Below are 18,549 nucleotides of genomic sequence, written 5' to 3'. Positions count from 1 at the left end.
CCCAGAGGAGAAATTAATTATGGTTTTTGGCATTGAGAACATATTATCAAAGGAGGAAGCATTTGTGCTTTTTTGAAGGATGCCTCTTATTCTTTCTAATGTGGCAGGAAAAAGGAATTGCACATCCAGCAAACACCGTAAGCAGAAGAGGGTGAAGCTACATGGCCTTTTCAGGGAAGCAGGTCAGTGTGACCAGCATTTAGGAAACATATCCAGGAAGGAGGTGATGCTAGAAAGGAAGCTGAGGATTAGGCTACCATGGGCCTTTGTGTGTCTCCTAATGATAGTGAAGTTTGTCCTGAAGTAGAATGGTCTGAGACTTGTAGGTTGATCAGTGATTCCCCAGGACAGTTGCTGTGGTAGTCTGAGAAGCAGTTGGAGCTGAGAGGGAGTAGAGGCAGGCAGGGTTAGGAGGTAATTTCAGAAGTCCAAGTGAAGTGTGCTGAGACAGTAAACAGGCTGTTCTGATAGGGATGGGTTTGAGAGGCATTTCCGGGTTGATTTATAATACCTCAGTAGTTAACTGGGACAAAGGAAACTTGAAGTTGAGGCTGATGCTGAACTCTTCAATAAAGGTTACCATGCAGGTAAAGTGCTACTAAAAACAATACTGAGTATAGGGAAACAGATGTATGGAGTTTGAGATATGGTGAATTAAAGTCAAGACATACCGAACTTGAAATTTCTTTAGCACAGTCAGGTCAAGAATCTCAGCAAGGGAAGAAAGTTTCACCAATGGAAGGAGAGTTGCCAATATCATATGTTAAACTAAGGTCAAGAAAGATAAAGACTACAAACTAGCCATTGAGTGCATTAATTAAGATGTCAACCAGGGTCCCTGGGAGGCAGGGCAGTTTCAGTAGAAGGGGATAGAAGCCAATTGAAATAGATTAGTAACAGAAAGAGAATCAGACTCAGAAGAGAATATTTTTTAGATAGAAAGGTTTGGCGAGATAGTAAGGAGAGCAAGAAGGTGTAACTTAAGAAGAGCGTTGAGGAAAGATTGTTGAGGGATGTCTAGAATATATTTATATGTAGAAAGAAAGTAGCTAATGGGGGCAAGAAATAGACCAAATGGTATGACAAAGCAGGGAAGACGAAGTGAAAGAACTGCCCCAGTTCTGCAACATCTAAAAGGAAGGAGAAGCTCTCTGTGGAAGGTGCACTCTGCCTCTTCAAATTAGGGAGTTACCACACACTGGCTGTGGGGGTGGTAGAAGGGTCTCCTCTTTCTTTCATGACCATCTTTTTATCTAGGATGGTATACGGGAGGGAGCTATCCTGCCCAAACCTCCCTTTACCAAAAACGGAGTGCACAAGGTTCTTATCTTGAGAACCCATAGGTCTAGCCCTCGTGGTTTCTGATGAAGGCAACATCTTCTCCCCCTGGCTCCTGGGGATCCTATTCTTCTTTTTTTCAGTTCTGGGGATGGAACTCAGAAGCTTGTATGCACTAGGCAAGTGGCAACCTCTAAGCTATACCCACGGCCCCTTTTGAAGCACCTGTTCTCACTGCCTTGAGATACCAGATCCATGAGAAGGTGGCCTAAGGTTGCTCTTTACACCTCTGATTCCTTTGTTTTTGTATGGTTGATATTGGGACTAGTCACTCATTCAGGGAAGACTACACTTGGGCTTCTACCCATAAAAAGGTAAGAAAACTCTTTGGTCCCCAAAGATCAATCACACTAGAACAGGAGAGTGCAGTGCTTATTCATGGCATACACAGATGGTTTAAGATTTGAGGTCAGCCTTAGACAGCAGAGTGGGATATGGATCAGCAGAATAGAGGAAAAGTTAAAGCAGTTTATTTTGGGCAGCTTATTTTCTGTGGAGTAAAACCCTAGGACACTACCAAAATTGAGACCCAGTGGGTCACTGGAAGAATAAGATAAATCCCAATTAGCAACAGATAAAATATGGCCTAAGAGCACCAAAGACTCACTGAAGACAGAAATCATATAAAGTACCTGTAGTATAGTTTGGTTATATGGTTTTTTTTCTAGCAGAGTGGTAGCCTTGGGGCATGTATGGAGAAAGGCATGGTCGCATATATGCAGATTTAGATTGGCAAGGTAGGCACTGAGGAACAAGGATGAGAAAGGTCTAGGATGCTGGTGAGAATGTGGTTTAAAATCTTGGTCATGGGGCCCAGGCCATCCAGGGAAAAATACATAGGAGTATTGATGGACTGAAAGAGTAGGATGGGGTGCATGCTAAGACTGGCAGGCAAGTTTTGGGAAGAAAGGAACTAGGACTGATGAAATATCAGTTTCTAGAGAGTGGGTCTTTGAGTTTCAAATATTAGAGATGAAATAGTTCTGGGGTTGGGACTGTGGGATGGTAGAGGAAAGGAAGTAGATTTGAACAAACTGAGATAAGTGAAATGATACGGTCATCAGATATTTAACTCTAAAACTCATAAAAATAATGCTGGGCATGGTGGTGCACACCTTTAATCCCAGCACTCCAGAGGCTGAGGCAGGAGGATCTCTGCAAGTTGAGGCCAGCCTAGGATATAGTGAGTTCAAGACAAGCCTGAACTACATGGAAAGACCCTGTCTTTAAAAAACCAAAACCAAAACCAAAACCAAAACCAAAACCAAAACCAAAACCAAAACCAAACCAAACCAAAACAACAGCCACCTCATAAAAATGAATCTGTCCTTGAAACCAGATCCACAAGGTCCAAAAAAGGGAGAATATAGAAGCAGTTTGCTAATCTTTGCTTAACATGCAGTTTGTAGGAGAGAAAAATTGGCCTTTCTAAAAACCTTATAAAGAATAATACCTGAAGATCTCATCTTGTGGATGTCCTTCTGTGAATATAATGAATTAATAAAATAGCAAGTTTTATATTTCTTGCTTTTCTGGAAAAATAAAATGACCCAAGCAGCATTGGGCCAGAAGTTCCTTCTTGGCAGTAGTAAGATTCCCCATCAGTTTACTTAGTTCCCTACCACTCTACGCTGCTGCCCCGCACCAGCTGAGTGTCGGTTGTATTTATCATGTTCACACATCTTTCTCAGAGTTAAAAAGAACATGAAATATTTCTTGTAGCAAAGACCTGTTAGAATTAGAAAACCAAAAATGAATCAGAAATTGTTTTCCTCTGTATTTGATGTGCACAGTATATCGTTGTTAAGAAAAAACACCCATAAATTTTAATGTTATTTTGAAATAAATCGCATTAGCTTCACATTGCCTATGTGGCCCCCAACTGCATTTGAGTTTGCAATGACCAATGACACATGTCAATAAAATAATAATATAAATATACTCAAATACATGACAGTGAATTTACAAAAGTAGTGTGATAAACAACAGTTATTTTTAGAGCAAATCATATTAGTCTATCGTATACTACTTTTTCTGATTGAATAATCCTATTGGACCCCAGTAATGAATAGATTTCCTCAAAGTGCTACCTAATTCAATAGTCACTGAGAAAATTTAATGAATTTATGAGTGGTTCCTCACTCAGCCGGAACGCACTGATGTAATTCTGAGCGCCTAGCTTCTTGGCAGCCATATACACTTGTAGATTATGAATCCAAGAAAACAGGTGAAAGATCTTTAGAGCCAAAGGAGAGTAAGAGCACGGAAGTGAAAGCTTTTGGCAAATCTAGGTTGCCGTATCAGTGCCCAGGAGGAAAGACAATCACTACACATTTCTTGTTGTTAAGGGTCATGATAAAAATAAGCAATCTAAACTGTAGGAGTGTGCTAGATTAAAATCAACATCATGTATTGACTCAGGAAGCAAATGGGTAGCCATTGTGGACCAGTACATTTATATAATCTGTTATTTCCTTAAGTCATTTTGTTTTGTTTTGTTTTTGGTACTGGGGATAGAACTCCGTTCCTTGTGCTTGCACAGCAAGCAGCGAAACCACTGAGCTAAATCCCCCACCCTCCTTAAATCATTTTGATCTTCTACTTTCTCCTGTAGTTAGTTCTTCATTAAGCATATAGACAACAGCCAAATATGAACTCTGAGATTGAACTGCCTCTTTAGAGAAATCCAGGAAATAAGATGAGATTGAGGTTTGGGAAATAAACATTGTCATAATACATGAGGGAAAAATAATCTAAAAGCCAAGTGCTCAGTGAGTCAGAAAAATTTGGAGAGCCGTAATATTAGAGCCTGTGAACTGGAAACTAGATATGAATTCATAACCTATAAGGGTATAAATGACAGCAAGAAGTCAGTAAACAGCATCAGTGTTATTTTGGGAGGCTGAAAGGTTATTATGGACCAGAGAGATGAATAACACAAGTTCTAGGCATCAAATTAATGATGCAAATAAATGGAAGACAGTTTGGTGAAGGGTAGCAAAAATGATTAAAAGCTGAGATGGCTTGACATATGAAGAAGGGCTAAAACAGATAAGGCTGTGTATTGTTGGCATGATATAATGGGATTATAAATGTACCTATTGACTTTAAACATTATGAGCAAATTACTCATAAAATCCAACTTAGTATATAATAAGATAAATTGGCTTATGCATCATGGATTATTCAGAATGAACATTTTATTGATGTTTCCATATCTTTTACTGCCCTGCCCTAAATACTAGTCTGAAGGAACCATTAAATAATATTTGCTAAAGAAAGACTATGATATTTTGGCTCTTTTTCTAATTCTAACTTCTATGAATTTTATAGAATTATGAATGCCGTGAAAACACTTCAGCAAGAATTTTGGCAAAATATGTACAATTTCTTTAATAATACTGCTCTTGAACTAGGAGAAATAGAAAGGAATCAGTAACTACAGAGACAGCAGAAAGGAAGAGAAACAATTGCTTACTATGCTATTTATGACAAAAAAAATCTGAGTTTAGCTTATTAAAAAGCCTGTCGAGGGCCGGGGACTTAGCTCAGTGGTTTCATCGCCTGCTGCACAAGCGCAAGGACCTGAGTTCGATGATCCCTGGTACCAAAAAAAAAAAAAAAAAGCCTATCGGGAGCCAAGAATTGCACATGTCAGAGGAACACACTGCCTCTTATCCCCATACCTAAGAAGACGTAACTACCCTTCTGGTGTTTGCCACAAAGTACAGCTATAACACCAGCAGGCATGTGACCAGCGGCTTGTGGGAGACATGCACTTAGGGGGATAAAAAGGAACCTGGCACAGGCCTTGGGCTTCTGGCATCATTAGTTACAGGTCTGCCAACATGCTTTGGGAAATGTTTTAATCTAAATGCCATGTCTATTTCAACGAAGTCTCCCTGGTTTGACTTGTTGCAAGTCTAGAGGGAGATGGATAGGTGCTTGTCTTGGCGGTCACTGGTGAATTAAATAGTAGTTAAATAAAAAGCATATTGGGTTTTTAAACCCCAATTTGCCCCTACTCGGCCCAGGACACTCATGAGAAGAGTTGCAGGATCTGTCATAGTGGTTTACTAGTGACTGGATAAATGCAGAGATTAGATGCTGCCACAGAAGGCCAGGGGTCCCACAGGTGACTCTTCAATATACTATACCCAAATTAGAAAACTTCATTAAAGGCTCCAGCATGCTTCCTTTCCTTCCTTGCATCATTCTCACAGACATTTGGATTATAAATTTGATGAAGCAAATTAGGAACCGGATATGAATTATTTGAATGTTTTTCTGCAAAGGTATCCCTGGACAGAAAAATATTATTTTGAAATAAAACTAGAAAAGCAAAAAAGAAAGAAAAGCGCTAGGACTGAACAATATATTAAAATACAGTTGTATATCAACGTGAAAATATTTGTTAGTGTAGGCCGAGGTTGGCAAGAGATGTATAAAAGCTTGTCTGATGGATTGTAAAAACACTAATCCAGGGCCAGGGATTTAGCTCAGTGGTTCCGCAGCCTGCCTCTCTAGAGCAAGGACCCTAGTTCAATCCCTGGTACCAAAAACAAAAAAACACACTAATCCAGAGGATCAGAATTTAAACGCCCCCAAGAATAACAGAAATATTTAATGTTGCTTCTAATGCAAGGACTGGTATGTAAAACCCATTTCTTCAGTGGCTTGTTGGCAGTTTGCTAGAACACCATGCTAATGAAGGCAAAGTCTTTCAGTTCACCTCCCTTGGGAAGCTTGCTCCCTAGCTCGCTCCCGGCAAGAAGCGTACTCCCCGAAAAGGAAGCACAGAAGTGGGGGAAGAGCTGGGGCGCTGAAGAAGGGCAGGGGGCTGGCACCCTCGGAGCCGGGGCTGGAGAGCCAGGTGGGGCCTCTGGTACCACGCCGTGGAGTTCGGGCTCTGGCTCCAAGGATAGAGGTCCAAGGAGGCATCTACACAGGGGAGCAACATCGTCATCTTTGATTTTTAGGCCCGTCACTTTGCCAGACGGGGGTAGGAGGACCAGAGAAGGGTGGGACCGGCTGCAGCGTTGCAAGTAGGAGCCTGTCCCCAACACGAGCTTGATCTGAGATGGGATCCGCGGGCTGCTGGACCAGCCCGCACCCATGAGGGTGGGATCAGGGTTACTGAAAGGGAGGCAAAACAGTGACGAATCAGCGTGGAGCGACTTGGAGGACACGGAATAGGCTCTGCCTCTTTTACCCCTCAAAGCTCGCCAGCCACACGACCCCTCACCCGCCGGATCAATTCACAGTTCAGGAGCCCAAGGGGACAGAACAGAATTGGTTTCAGCTTGTGAAAAGTGCCTGACCCGCTGGGGGAAGTCCGGGGGGAGCTTTCTGTCGGTCTTTCCCCGGGCTGGGTGGGAAGGAAGGAGTTTGGCGTGCAGGGCTGGGACAGAAGCGAAACGCAGAGGGCCTGGGACGTTTGCTCCCCTGCCCGCGGCAGGCGGTCCGGTCGTCACCCCTCGGGGCTCCGGGCTGAAGATTAGCAGCTGGGGCAGGTCGGGGCGAGGAGTTACCCAGGACCCGCGGACGCCGCAGGTTACGGTCCGCTCGGCAGTGAGGTCCCCGAGGCCAAATGACCTGGCCTTAGCCAGGGCGGCCGCGACGCCGGCGACTTCGAGCGGGAGCCAGGCGGCTCGCGGTGGGTCGGGGGCGGCCAGGGAGGGTCCGCGCGGCCTGTAGGGGGCAGCGCCAGGTCGGAGCGGACACGGCACGGGGAGGGGTGGTGGGCCTGGAGCGCCCCGGCCTGGAGCAGCCCCCCGGGTCCCTCGCGACTTCGCCGCCCCCGTCCGCGGGCCGCTTCCTCCCGGCGCCGCGGGCCTCAGCGGGGCCCTGAGGGGACATGAGCTGGGAGAGGGCGGCTCCCCGAGCGCGAGAGCCCCTGGCGACGCCTCCGTCGCCCCGGTCCTGGAGCCCCCCCCGAAGCCCCGCCGCGTGGCCCGGGAGCGTCGGGGCGCCCGTGGCTCCCCTCGGCCCTGCGCCCGAGGCGGGTGACGGTCCCCGGAGCGCCCTCGCCGCGCGGTGGGCGCTCGACCGTTGGATGCGCCCGAGCCCGGCGTGGCGCCTGCGGGGTGCGCGCCCCGACCGCCGAGGTGGGCGCCGGCCCGCGCGGTTATTTTTGGCGCCCGCAGCGGCGCGTGTGCCGGGGCGTGTTTTCCTTCCCCAGGTGCCGGCAGCCGGGGCTCCGCCGCCGCCTGAGCTGAGTTGTGTTCTCTTCTCTCTTCCCTGCAGGGACCTTCCGATAATTCTGCCACCGCCACTTCCACCGTGCGCCAGGCGAGCTCGAAACAAACATCACAGCTAAATTAAAAAAAAAAAAAAAAGGCAAGAAAAAAAGAAAAGCGGAAGAAGCGTCCGAGGCGGCGGCGGCGGCGGCGGCGGGAGGAGGCGAGGAGGAGGGGCCGCGCGCGGCGGCCCGAGGCGGCGGCGGGGACGCGAGGACGCGGGGACGCGGCTTTGTGCAGGCGGGTCGCGGGGCGCCCATGGCGGAGTGCGGCCGGGGGGGCGCCGCCGGCGCGGCCCTGCCCACCTCCCCGAGCCCGGCCCTTGGCGCCAAGGGCGCCCTGAAAGCCGGAGCCGGGGAAGGCGGCGGCGGCGGCAGCGGGGGAGGTCGCCTCGGCCACGGGCGGGCGCGCTATGACAGTGGCGGGGTTTCCAACGGAGATTGCAGCCTCGGCTTGTCCGGGGACGAAGCCCGGGCCAGCCCCGCCAGGGGACCCCAAGGCTTCGCGCTCACCCCGACCCCCGGCCCGGCCGCCTGTCCCTTTCCGCGAGAGAGCAAGCCCGGCGGCCTGCCCCGCCGGAGCAGCATCATCAAGGTAGGTGGGAGAGGGGCACTCGTGGCCCACCCCAGCCTTTTTTGGGGTCTGCTTCACTCCGGAGAAGTGATAGTGGAAGGAAGGGATGCCCATTGCTAATGGGGATCTCGGGTGCACGGGTGTTTGTAGTGGTTGAGCAGGGACTGGGTGCAAATGACATTTGGGAGGAATGGAGAGGTGATCCCGACCGTGCAGGGGAGCTGGGCTCAGACATTCCCAGTGCCACTGGGGGCTGTCACCTCTTCCAGGATTGGCTTGGAATTGGGGCCTTGTACCTACCTGGGCAGGGCGTGCTTTTCAGTGGTAGCCTCGACTGGTGACAGACTCCCTGTAGGGTTTCTATTATGTATTAAAGATAGGAATCCCTTGAAAACATTTTTTTAAAAAATCCCAGGCAATGAACAGAGGTTCTTTAATAGATTTCTTCTGATCTGTATTTTACTTACTTGCTTTTGCAAATGGTTGTACTTGGAGGGTGCAGAATCTCCCTTCACTTAGTCACAGGGAGAAATGAAGTAGGTTTCTGAACATAAATGCAGATTTCCGCTTTCTTAGGCTCTAAAGCTCAGAGAGATTACAGTTGCGCACGATTTAATCTTTTCCTCTCTGCAGCAGGCAGGCCTCCAGCTATGTGGAAGTTCTTTTGGACAGTTTGTTTGGTTTTGGTATGTTTTGCATGGTGTTACTTAGCAAAAGAAAGCCGACAATTGTTTTCTGTATTTTAAACTCAAGAAGTACCATTAGGAACTTGTGGTGGTTTCATTCTAATACTACAGTTTGGTCTGCAGGGTAAAAATGTTTCTCATGACATGAAGTGGAAAAATAATAGTTGATGAGCTAAGAAGGGCAGTGCCTTAGGCAAGACTAGCACTTTTGGCTTGTTGAAGTTCAGAACAGAGAGGAAAATGTTGCTTTCTGAAAATCAAGGGGTTATCAGGACAGTGAGCAGCAAAGCACATTGACAGGGCTGCACCCACCCTTCCTGTGGCAGACAACCCTTGAGAGAGAGGTCAGAATGTGCCACAGTGAAGAGAGTTGGCACTGGTGGCGTTTGAAATTAAGTGGGACTTACAGAAATCTTCCCATACTGTGAAAATGTCCGGTGTTATCAACTTGTGCAGTAGTGTAATGAAATATACCACCTTGCTGCTCTAAGAGGCAGTTGTGAAACTGCATTTCACTTTGTCTGGGCAGGGGCACAGAGAAGGGCTTAAAGATCAAGGGTGTAACTACCTACAGTTCACCTTTAAACTAAGGGAGAAAAGGACCCTTTTGCCACGTGTAGCTTTTAGTGACATATATTTTCTTTTACTTTGCAGTTTGTTTTCCTGAAAGTTGCTTTCAATTGTATGAGATAATCAATCCCGTTGACAAAGTTATGTGACATTTCTGGAGCTTTCTTTGGCCACCAAATATTTGTGGTGATTTTACATGGTGGTGTTAATGAATTTTGAGGTGAATATTTGAGACAAGATACCAGCCTACTTAATTTTAACAACTCTCTTACTATAGTTTCAATTTGCATTTTGAAAAAGGTCAGAGTTTGTTAGTGTCCATCATTGGATTCAGTGTAATTTAATGAAAGCAGCTTCTGTTTTACACTCATGAGAGATAAGAAAGAAGGATGATTTGATGTGGTATGTAGAATTGAGAACTTATCAATAGATATTGTTTCTTCATTGAAGCCTGTAGAAGCACATGGGGAAATGATTAATTGTTCAGAAATCAGTGGTTTTGGAAATGCTGTTGATAGTTATATTGAAATTTGGAGCTTTCAGAGATTTAAAATATTTTTCTTCTTTATAATGAAGGCAATTGGTTTCTTGTTCACCATTAGGTCTGTAGATACACAGTGACAGGAACATAGTAGGTATGCAATAAATAGTTTATTCCATGAATGGAAGAATGATAATGAAGTACATGTTTTCTCTAAGTTCTGTTAATTTGTAAAACTGATTTTGGATTATCAGTTGCATATCTTATTTAGTTTCTTGTACCTCCTAAGATAACTTGATAGACTCCTTTTTCTTGCCTTTATTTTCAGCTTGCATTTTCTTAACCACTCTTGAAAATTATGGAAGTCGTGTTGATCAAGTCTGAGTTATAACAAAGAGAGGATGCTATATTTAAGTAGGTAACTACTTGGTGTGTTTCTCCTTGAATTGGTACCTTGAAGGATCAAGATTTTAGGAATTTACCGTGGTATTTTCTAAAGACATAATGTGCAGCGTCAAGATAATATCTTGAAAAGAAGTCTTTTACTTTAATGTCAAATTTCATAAGCAGTGAATACTGCACAGATATTTTTGTCACATGAATGGCAGAAATTGTATTTCGCTTTTGCTAAGAAATAACAAAAAGCTGAAGCAGAATCTCATGTGGAAAAGCAATAATGACATCTTTGCTTGGTTTCCTTATGTTCTTTCTAAAGGATTTTAAGAAGTGAATACAGTCAAATGGTCTCTGCATAGAGGTAGGAGCAGATTAGTAAGCAAGATGATAACTGGGGACTTGAGGGACTAGCAGGGAGTAAATGCTAGGTAGGGAACAGAGGCTAGTATTTATGGGTTGTATTAGTTGAGGAAAGTCAGACTTACGCATTTTTTCCCTAGTTTCCATCTTCGTTACAATCTTGACATGCTCTTAGGTAGGGATCCCTAAATCAGAGGAAGGACTAAGGGCCTCGATGTGATAAATGGTAGGCAGAGAAAGGGGACTGTTGTTAGTATGCAGGACATATGCAGAAATAAAATACACTGTAGGCTGACCAGAATTTTGTTTCTCATTTAAAATCATTTCTTTGGTACTCCATCTGTTTTGTAAATATGGTATTGGGTAAGAAATCCTTGTAAAACTACATTTTTTGCCAAAATAGATGCATAGGTCTATATTAAAAGAGCTCCTTGGTTATGCAGTGTTGATGAAAATTCAGAGTGAGCAGCCTTGTAGAAACTTTTACAGATACCTTGAGGTGATAAATAAATCATGGAAATAATTACCGGGCTTTAATACATTTCCTTAGATTATTGAAAATAACAGTATACTTCTGAGATTATTCACAAAGGCCCATTACTTGATTTTAGGGAAAATGCTATTATATTTTTCATCTTAAGTAATCTACTGAATGAAAGCATCACTTTCATTTTCTCTTTCCATAATTCATCTCATCACACTATTCAATACAATCTATGCTTTATTTTGAAACAGTTACTTTGGTTAATTGTTCGGATGGCATCCACATTTTACAAATAGCTCTATACTTTAAACTTGGTGTAAAAATATGAAGTAGCATTTTAGGCCTTAGATTTCTTTTTAATTTTAGAAATAAATGATGTTAAAATGTTTGTATGAGTTTGCATGGTTTATTCTAATCAGAAGTAATTACTTTCCAAAACGTGGTAGGATTGTGTACAGTTAAGATTCACTCTTAGTGTCCAGTTTAGTGAGCTTTGACAAACACATACAGTCACATAATCACCACCACAGTCAAGATACTAAGCAATTCTACCACCTCAAAACCTCTACTTCCTAGTCTCTTCGTAGTCTTCCCTTGCCCACATTCCCAAGCTACGGCAGCTATTGATCTTGGACCCTCTTTAATAGGTAGGAAATATAGCCATTACGTTATGGTAGTAAGAGTAGCTGATGCTTACTAAACACTATGTGCAAAACGTGTGAAAAGTGCTTACCATGACTCTCTGACTTGGTCCTGCACCAACCACAGAAGCTGGAGGAAACCAGAGCTCAGAGTTTAACCGTGCATCCGAGGTCCTGAGGCTGGTTGTTGTACCTCAGTTGAATGTGGCTACACTCCACTGCCCTCCAAATTACACTGGCCGCTTAAAAGTTCTGTGTAAGTAAGGGAGAATTGGTGGCTTGGGAGGCCTGATTTGATCTTCTCCTTTGAATGTGAAGGGGGAAAAAGCATCTCTATTTCTGCTGGCAGAAGAAGCTGACAGATAGTTTCATCCCTGTTATGACTGCTTGCCCAGGCCCTCACAGCTTCACAGTGACCAATGGTCTGACCTTGTCCAAGGTGGAACCCCCATCCTTCTTAATATCATTATCATCATTCTGGTAGTATGTTGTGTAGGAGTAACACTTTTACTCTTTTTATGTCAACCTATGTCTTGATGCTGAGCTTCCAAACATAACATGTAGGCTTTTGATGTCTTTTATGTATTTAAACAAAGTAATGAAAATTTATGCATGCATTATTTTGACACATATTTTAAGTAAAGTAGGCTCTTTGCAGGCAAAACTGGTGTGTATTTACCAGTTCTGCACAGGTAATCAGACAGTAGTACCTCAGTTCATGAACGCTTTGGGAATAATTTGGTGTGCAAAAAGAAGCATTGGGCAAAATTTTGTTTTTGTTTGCATTGGATGATGAACACGAACATGGAGATCTTTTCTAGAATCTTGGAATGAATTGAGTTCATGAACTGAGGTATCACTGTACTTGATAACTAATTTTCAATGGTTATCTTAAAATATATTAAAATGAATATTTAAGAAATATCTATTTTACTTTAGGCTTTCTTTTAGTGGGAATAAACAAAGACAACTGTATGCTCAGTAAACTTGTAGGTATGTCATAAATATTAACACACAGTAACTGGATCGCAAAGTGAATATGTTTGGATAGATAAACACTTCCTAATGGGTCATTTAGGTCAGAAGAATCTAATGGTCAGTCAGCAGCTTTCCAGTTTACTTCATACAAATGCATTTTACACCACACAAGATAACCATTGAAAGATCAAGGCATAGTTGCTTATTTTAGTCCAATCACAGAACTTTTGTCATAATTCAGAGTTCAGTTTTCAAAAATAATCACAATGCATTCATTCTTGTATACTGAAATGATTTAATGCCTTTTGCTTTTTGTCCTTCCCTCTTTTCCATCCTCTTCTCTCCCCAATAGTAGTATTTGATTCACATTGTTTTTCACCAAATCCGTAAAGACAGCTTATAGGAAATTGTTCGATTAATTGCTGCTATCAGACACATAAGTTGTTTTTCGTAGAGTGTCATTTTCTAGAATCAGTTCACTTCTTTTTAGAGTTCTGTGTGCTCTTCAAGGAGTATAGAATTTTTTTAATGCTTTAGTTATTCATACCTTTATATTCAACAAAATAGGACAGTATTATTTACAGCAAATATAAGTAAAATGTGGACACTCATAGTTTCTCTTCATGTTCTGTACATACATGTCCAAAGACAGGTTCCCTATTATTTATCGGTAATAAGTTTTGGATGCCATTATTTACTCATCTCCCAGAATTCAGGATTAGTTTTGCTACCTTTTTGGTCTTAGTGGAATTCAGCTTTTTTATCAGTGGAATTTGAAACTGTTTGCAAGCTGCCTGACCAACTTTTCTTTACTGATAAATAATGGTGAATCAGGAGGGTTGTGCTTGACATAAGAGTTCAGTCATGATGCAAACCCAAATCAGAGGCATGAAAGAAATTTTGGTCAGACCACATTTCCTTGTGTCAAATAATTCCATAGCTTTCAGGTTCCTAAAGCACGTAAATAATTGTATTGCCTCAAACAATGATGAGAATAAATCAGCTTTCTGGAAGGGCATTTGTCACCTCTGTATTCTAGAATGGCAAGACAGAGGAGGCAGCTGGACTCCCTGGCCACTAGCATCTGGTTATGTGGCAGGTTTAGTTCAGTAAAATGTGTTCTAACTAATTATCTCAGCTTGGCTGTGCCCTGGAGTTGAGGGCTGCATGCAGGCCACACATTGCATATCTGGATTATTCAGGAGGTAGAATTGTGGAGGGAGATTACAGGATCTGCCTTTAGCTGCATGGATTAGATTCTGTTTTCTTTGTCCTTTTTATGTAGCTTTCTGTGAGAGACTGAAGGCTAAATGTGTAGTTACCCCATCTCTGAAATGGCTAGAATAAAACCTCCTCGTATAGCATTGTTAGGATTAAATAAAACGATGTGTGAACAGTGTGTAGCATGTAATCAGCACTCAACGTGCATCATCTAGTACTTTTTTTGATAATTTAGTTTCTCTGTAGAGGTAATCCTGAAATGAGCAGGCTTCTTTAGTTTCATTTGAGTTAGAGGTCACTAACACTGCCGTGCCTATTTTGGAAGTTTTGTCTTTTGAAATATGCAGAATATGCCCAGAGATATTTCTCAGATATATTCCATGGATGCTGTCAAGAATGATTTGTTTAGGTGCCTTTCTGAACCCGATGCTTTAATATAACTGTGCAGATGGGTCAGTAACTCCAGCCATATGACCAGAGGGTGGTGAACATCAATGTCATTGTGCCAAGTAGCCGTATTTCTTGATTTACCCAGTAAAATCCAGATCTATATGTTTGTCATGACAAAATTATTAATCGTGCCTCCTTTCATTCTTAGGTGTCCCCCAGTTTGGATGATAAATAATGTAGTCAGTGGACTTACAATGTTCTTTTTACAAACTTCATCACAACCTAATCTGAAGCCCCTTGGGACTACCTTTTGTGCCAAAACTTAGCCTTTATGTTCATACTTTTCTTCTTGGCTTGCAGTGCCCTTCTCCTCCCCTAGTCATGTTAAGGTCTTCTTTGGTTAATCACCCCCCCGATTGAAATGAAGTGTTTTCTTTTCCTTCAATCACTACTCTGCCTGTACCTGCATACTGCCCCATTTCCTTTTGCTTCATAAACAACTATGTCTTATTCATCTTGAGCTTCTGAAAATACCTAGTTTAATGTTTTGTGGAAGGCATGTATTTAAGTATGTATTTGTTGAATAAATGTGTAAATGAATGAACAGGTGGAGACCAATGACAGTTCACTTACAAGTTTGATAACTGTTGTTTAGACTTAACTCTAACTGGTTTTGATTGGAATACAAACCTCAATGGGCTGTGTACTTCAAAGGAGAAATTTATTTCATGTAAATAATTTTTAAAACAATCAAAGGGATGGAAATAACTTCATGTAAGTTGGATCCAAATTTGGTTGGTTCCAGAATTGTTTTAAAAGATTTTAAATCATCTATCCCTGTTGTGCTCCTGAAAGGAGTAGACCTTTGAAATTGTCTTTAAATTTATGTTTTACTATCAAAGTTTAAAAAACATGGTAAAAAAGTGTTACTGTTTGTTAAAACGATTGCTTTTCTGGTATTTGATTTCTTTAAGCGATGCTTAATTTTTGCTCATTTTTTTTATTTTTAAGGAACCCAATTACTTAAACTTTTATTTTGGATTGTCAAAAGCTATTTGTTGGGAGTGCCTTAGGGTTAATAATAAAAAAGAAAATACATAGGGAATCTAGAATGCTAATACATGAAGTTGTGAAAGTAGGATCTTCATCCCTGAGCATATTTTGTCATATGTTTGAAATTCTGTCCTTTGTTGCTGTACAAGGATTGGGTGAAGAAATGTTTTGTATTTATTGCTTCATGCATTTCTTACCACAATCTGCAAGAGGACATTATCATTCTCCTTATAGACAAAGAAACCTATTTCAAAAAGTTTGAGAATTTCCAACCAAGGACATAGTAGATCTTATAAGAGGCAAAGCTGACATTCAGCCAAGTTTGGCTATCTTGAAAGCCCATGGTTTTAACTGCTCTGAAGTGTATTTTTGATTTTTTTTCTTATTTTTCCTATTTCCCCAAGCCATTTGGCTCCTTAGTTTTAGAGAACTAATGTGGTTTTTTTTGGCGGGGGGAAGGTACTGGGGATTGAACTCAGGACCTTGCGCTTTGCGAGGCAGGCAGCGAGTGGAACCACTGGGCTAAATCCCCAGCCTTGTTTTTTGTTTTTTGAGTCAGGATCTCTATAGTACAGGCTGGCCTTGAACTCACTATGTAGCCCAAGCTAGTTTTGAACTCCTGGTGATCCTCCTGCCCCAGCTTCCAGACTACTGGAATTACAGGCATGTGCCACCACACCTGGTTTAGAGGATTAATTTCTAATTAGAAGAATTTGATTTCTTGAAGCTAAATCTTGGGATGATGTCAGCATGTACCTAACAACATGAAGCCATAACTGTGGTCCTGTCTTCCCTGCCCCGGGTTTCTGTCTGATCCACAAAGCAGAACTTTGACCTTTTCTTTCTACCCTCCTGTGATAGGTTAGAAATCTTTTTTAGCTGGGTAATTTTTCTTTTTGTTTCTTTTATAATGAAAAAGATGACTTATATACATTTTAGGATTTTGGAGGTAAAGAACAATTAACATTTTGTTTTTGGGATGGGTTTCTTTTGATACTACCTCTTATTGTTTTGGAATGTCAAATAATTATAGAATTTTAGAATATAATACTTAAAATATGTTAATACAAAGTCAGAAGTCAAGTATCTTTTTGGAGTATGCTAAATATACTGAGTTGGTAATTGCAGGTATTAACATTCCAGAAACTAAGCAGCTGGATTTTAAAGTGATTAATAATGTAGATTCATGGGATTTTCAGAACAGAACAAGATCATGTAAAATTCTTTTGTAGTTAGAGGTATACAAGGCCATAGTGATTAGTACATTTAGCTTCTAGCTATGGTTGAATTCTTTTATTTGCATATTAGCATAACAGAATCAGAAAAAATTGTTATGTAATACTGCGGTATGTGAGTATAAATAGAACAAGATACAGTCTTACAGTTAGCTATTTTTGTGAAATCGTTTTTTGCTATATGTAGCTGCATGTGTACACACACTACTTGTGCATGCATGTACTCTGAAGATGCTGCTTATAAATAGTAAAGATCAGGAGATAACCGAATACTGCTGTGGTAGGTTGACCTGAGCCTTGTCTTGTGAGAGAGAGACTGATGGCAAGCAGGTGTCTGCTCTCTAGATTCAAAATGCCCAGGAAGGGGCAGGTTGTTTTTTATGAGCATTGCTGATGAAGCCTCTGTTGCTTTTGACCAATTAGTGTGGCCACAGAGGGATAAGTGACCTGGTTTACAGCTACGATTAGAATCGCAAGTTGTGTGATTCTCCCCATATGGTTTCCTGCTACCTTTTATTTTTCATCTCCTTATAAACTCTGGTATCCTGTGGGGATAGTAGATACAATTTTCGAAATTGTTATACGGTTTACTGTTTATTCTTGAAGAAAATAAAGTGAACAGCTTATGTTTTCATTTCTACCTGTGTTACCAGCTTATATTAAATGCCAATAGAATGATTCACATGTTTTTATATTAGAGCTAATAGCATACCTGATGAAATACCAGTTTTAAGGATGTGTTTATCTTCTGAGCATGTAATACAATTTGTTGCATGACAGCTGTACTTTCTTTCAAGGCTTCCTAGTTTATATATATTTTCATAAATAATTTTCTATACATTAAAATATTGTTAGATATAGAATTGTGATATGTATAGGATATGTGTATGTTCAGTTTTAGTATATCCTATCAAGCAGTTTTTCTAACTAGTTAAATCAATTTAAACAACCACCAAGTTATGTGAATTTCAATTGCTCTAAATGCACATATTTGGTATTTTGATGTTTTTTTTTTATTGTAACCATTGTAATGGCTATTAATGGTACCTAACCGAGGCTTGTAAGTTGAATTTCCCTGATAGATATTGAGCACCTTTGCATATGTTTCATAACCACTTGGCTATTCTCTTGTAGAAATGCTTGTTCAAGTCTTTTGCTCATTTAAAAAGTTAAAAAAATTGATTTAGATGACTTCTTTACATTTTCCGAATATGTCTTTTGTGCGGTATGACTGTGAAAATGTCTCCTGGTATATTACTTGCCACTTTACTGTCTTAAAGGGTCCTTTTAAATGAATAACAATTCCTGTTTTTAGTGAAGTCACTCTGTCAATATTTCCCTTCATGGTTATTATTTTTGTCCTGTTTAAGAAATTTCTACTTAAGATCATGAAAATATTCACTTATTAGTTTTACTAATCACATTCAGGTCTACCATCTATTTGCAGTTTATTTTTGTATATAGCCTGAGATAGAGGTCAAGATCTTATTTCCATATAGACATCTGATCAGTTACTTCAGCACCATTTAATTGAAAATACCATCTTTTTCCTACTATATTGCATCAGCCCTTTGTTATAAATAAAGTGACTGGGTATGTGTGTGTCTGTGTTGGTTGTCTGTTTTGTTACATCTGCCTACTTGTCTGTCCTTCCTTTTACTAGTTATATATCCACCAGAAATTATTCCAGATGTGTGTTGAAAGACAAGTACAGGCTGCTTACAGCAGTACTTACTGTAACAGCCCCAAATTGGAAACAATACCCAGCTTATAAAATAGGACATTGTATAAAGAAATTCTGTGAGAAGCAAGAAAAGAGAAGGAAAGGAGGGAGATAGGGAGGAAGCAAAGAAGGAAGGAAGGAGAAAGGGGAAACAAAGAAAGCCAAATAAGTAGGTGACTCC

General features: G+C 41.5%; 1 protein-coding gene across 4 annotated transcripts in view; it reads left to right on the top strand.

Annotated features, from left to right (window-relative positions):
- The first annotated feature begins 6,557 nt into the window (after positions 1-6,557).
- Plcl2 (phospholipase C like 2) overlaps positions 6,558-18,549 on the top strand; it is a 191,235-nt gene continuing 179,243 nt past the window's right edge. The window contains exons 1-2 of one of the 4 annotated variants that reach the window (XM_087182246.1): positions 6,558-6,994; positions 7,585-8,171. In XM_087182246.1, coding sequence (XP_087038372.1) covers positions 7,836-8,171 — 336 coding nt within the window. In that variant the 5' untranslated portion in view covers positions 6,558-6,994; positions 7,585-7,835. Of the gene's footprint in view, positions 6,995-7,584; positions 8,172-16,429; positions 16,926-18,549 lie in introns of those variants that run through there. The other 3 variants (XM_087182245.1, XM_021243923.2, XM_087182247.1) reach the window with 3 other exon arrangements.

The sequence above is a fragment of the Heterocephalus glaber genome, unplaced genomic scaffold (assembly GCF_053883595.1).
Source record: "Heterocephalus glaber isolate CG9 unplaced genomic scaffold, H.glaber_assembly_v1.0 deba00001472, whole genome shotgun sequence".
In the NCBI taxonomy this organism is placed as follows: Eukaryota; Metazoa; Chordata; class Mammalia; order Rodentia; family Bathyergidae; genus Heterocephalus; species Heterocephalus glaber.
This window is presented reverse-complemented; position numbering and strand designations above follow the sequence as displayed.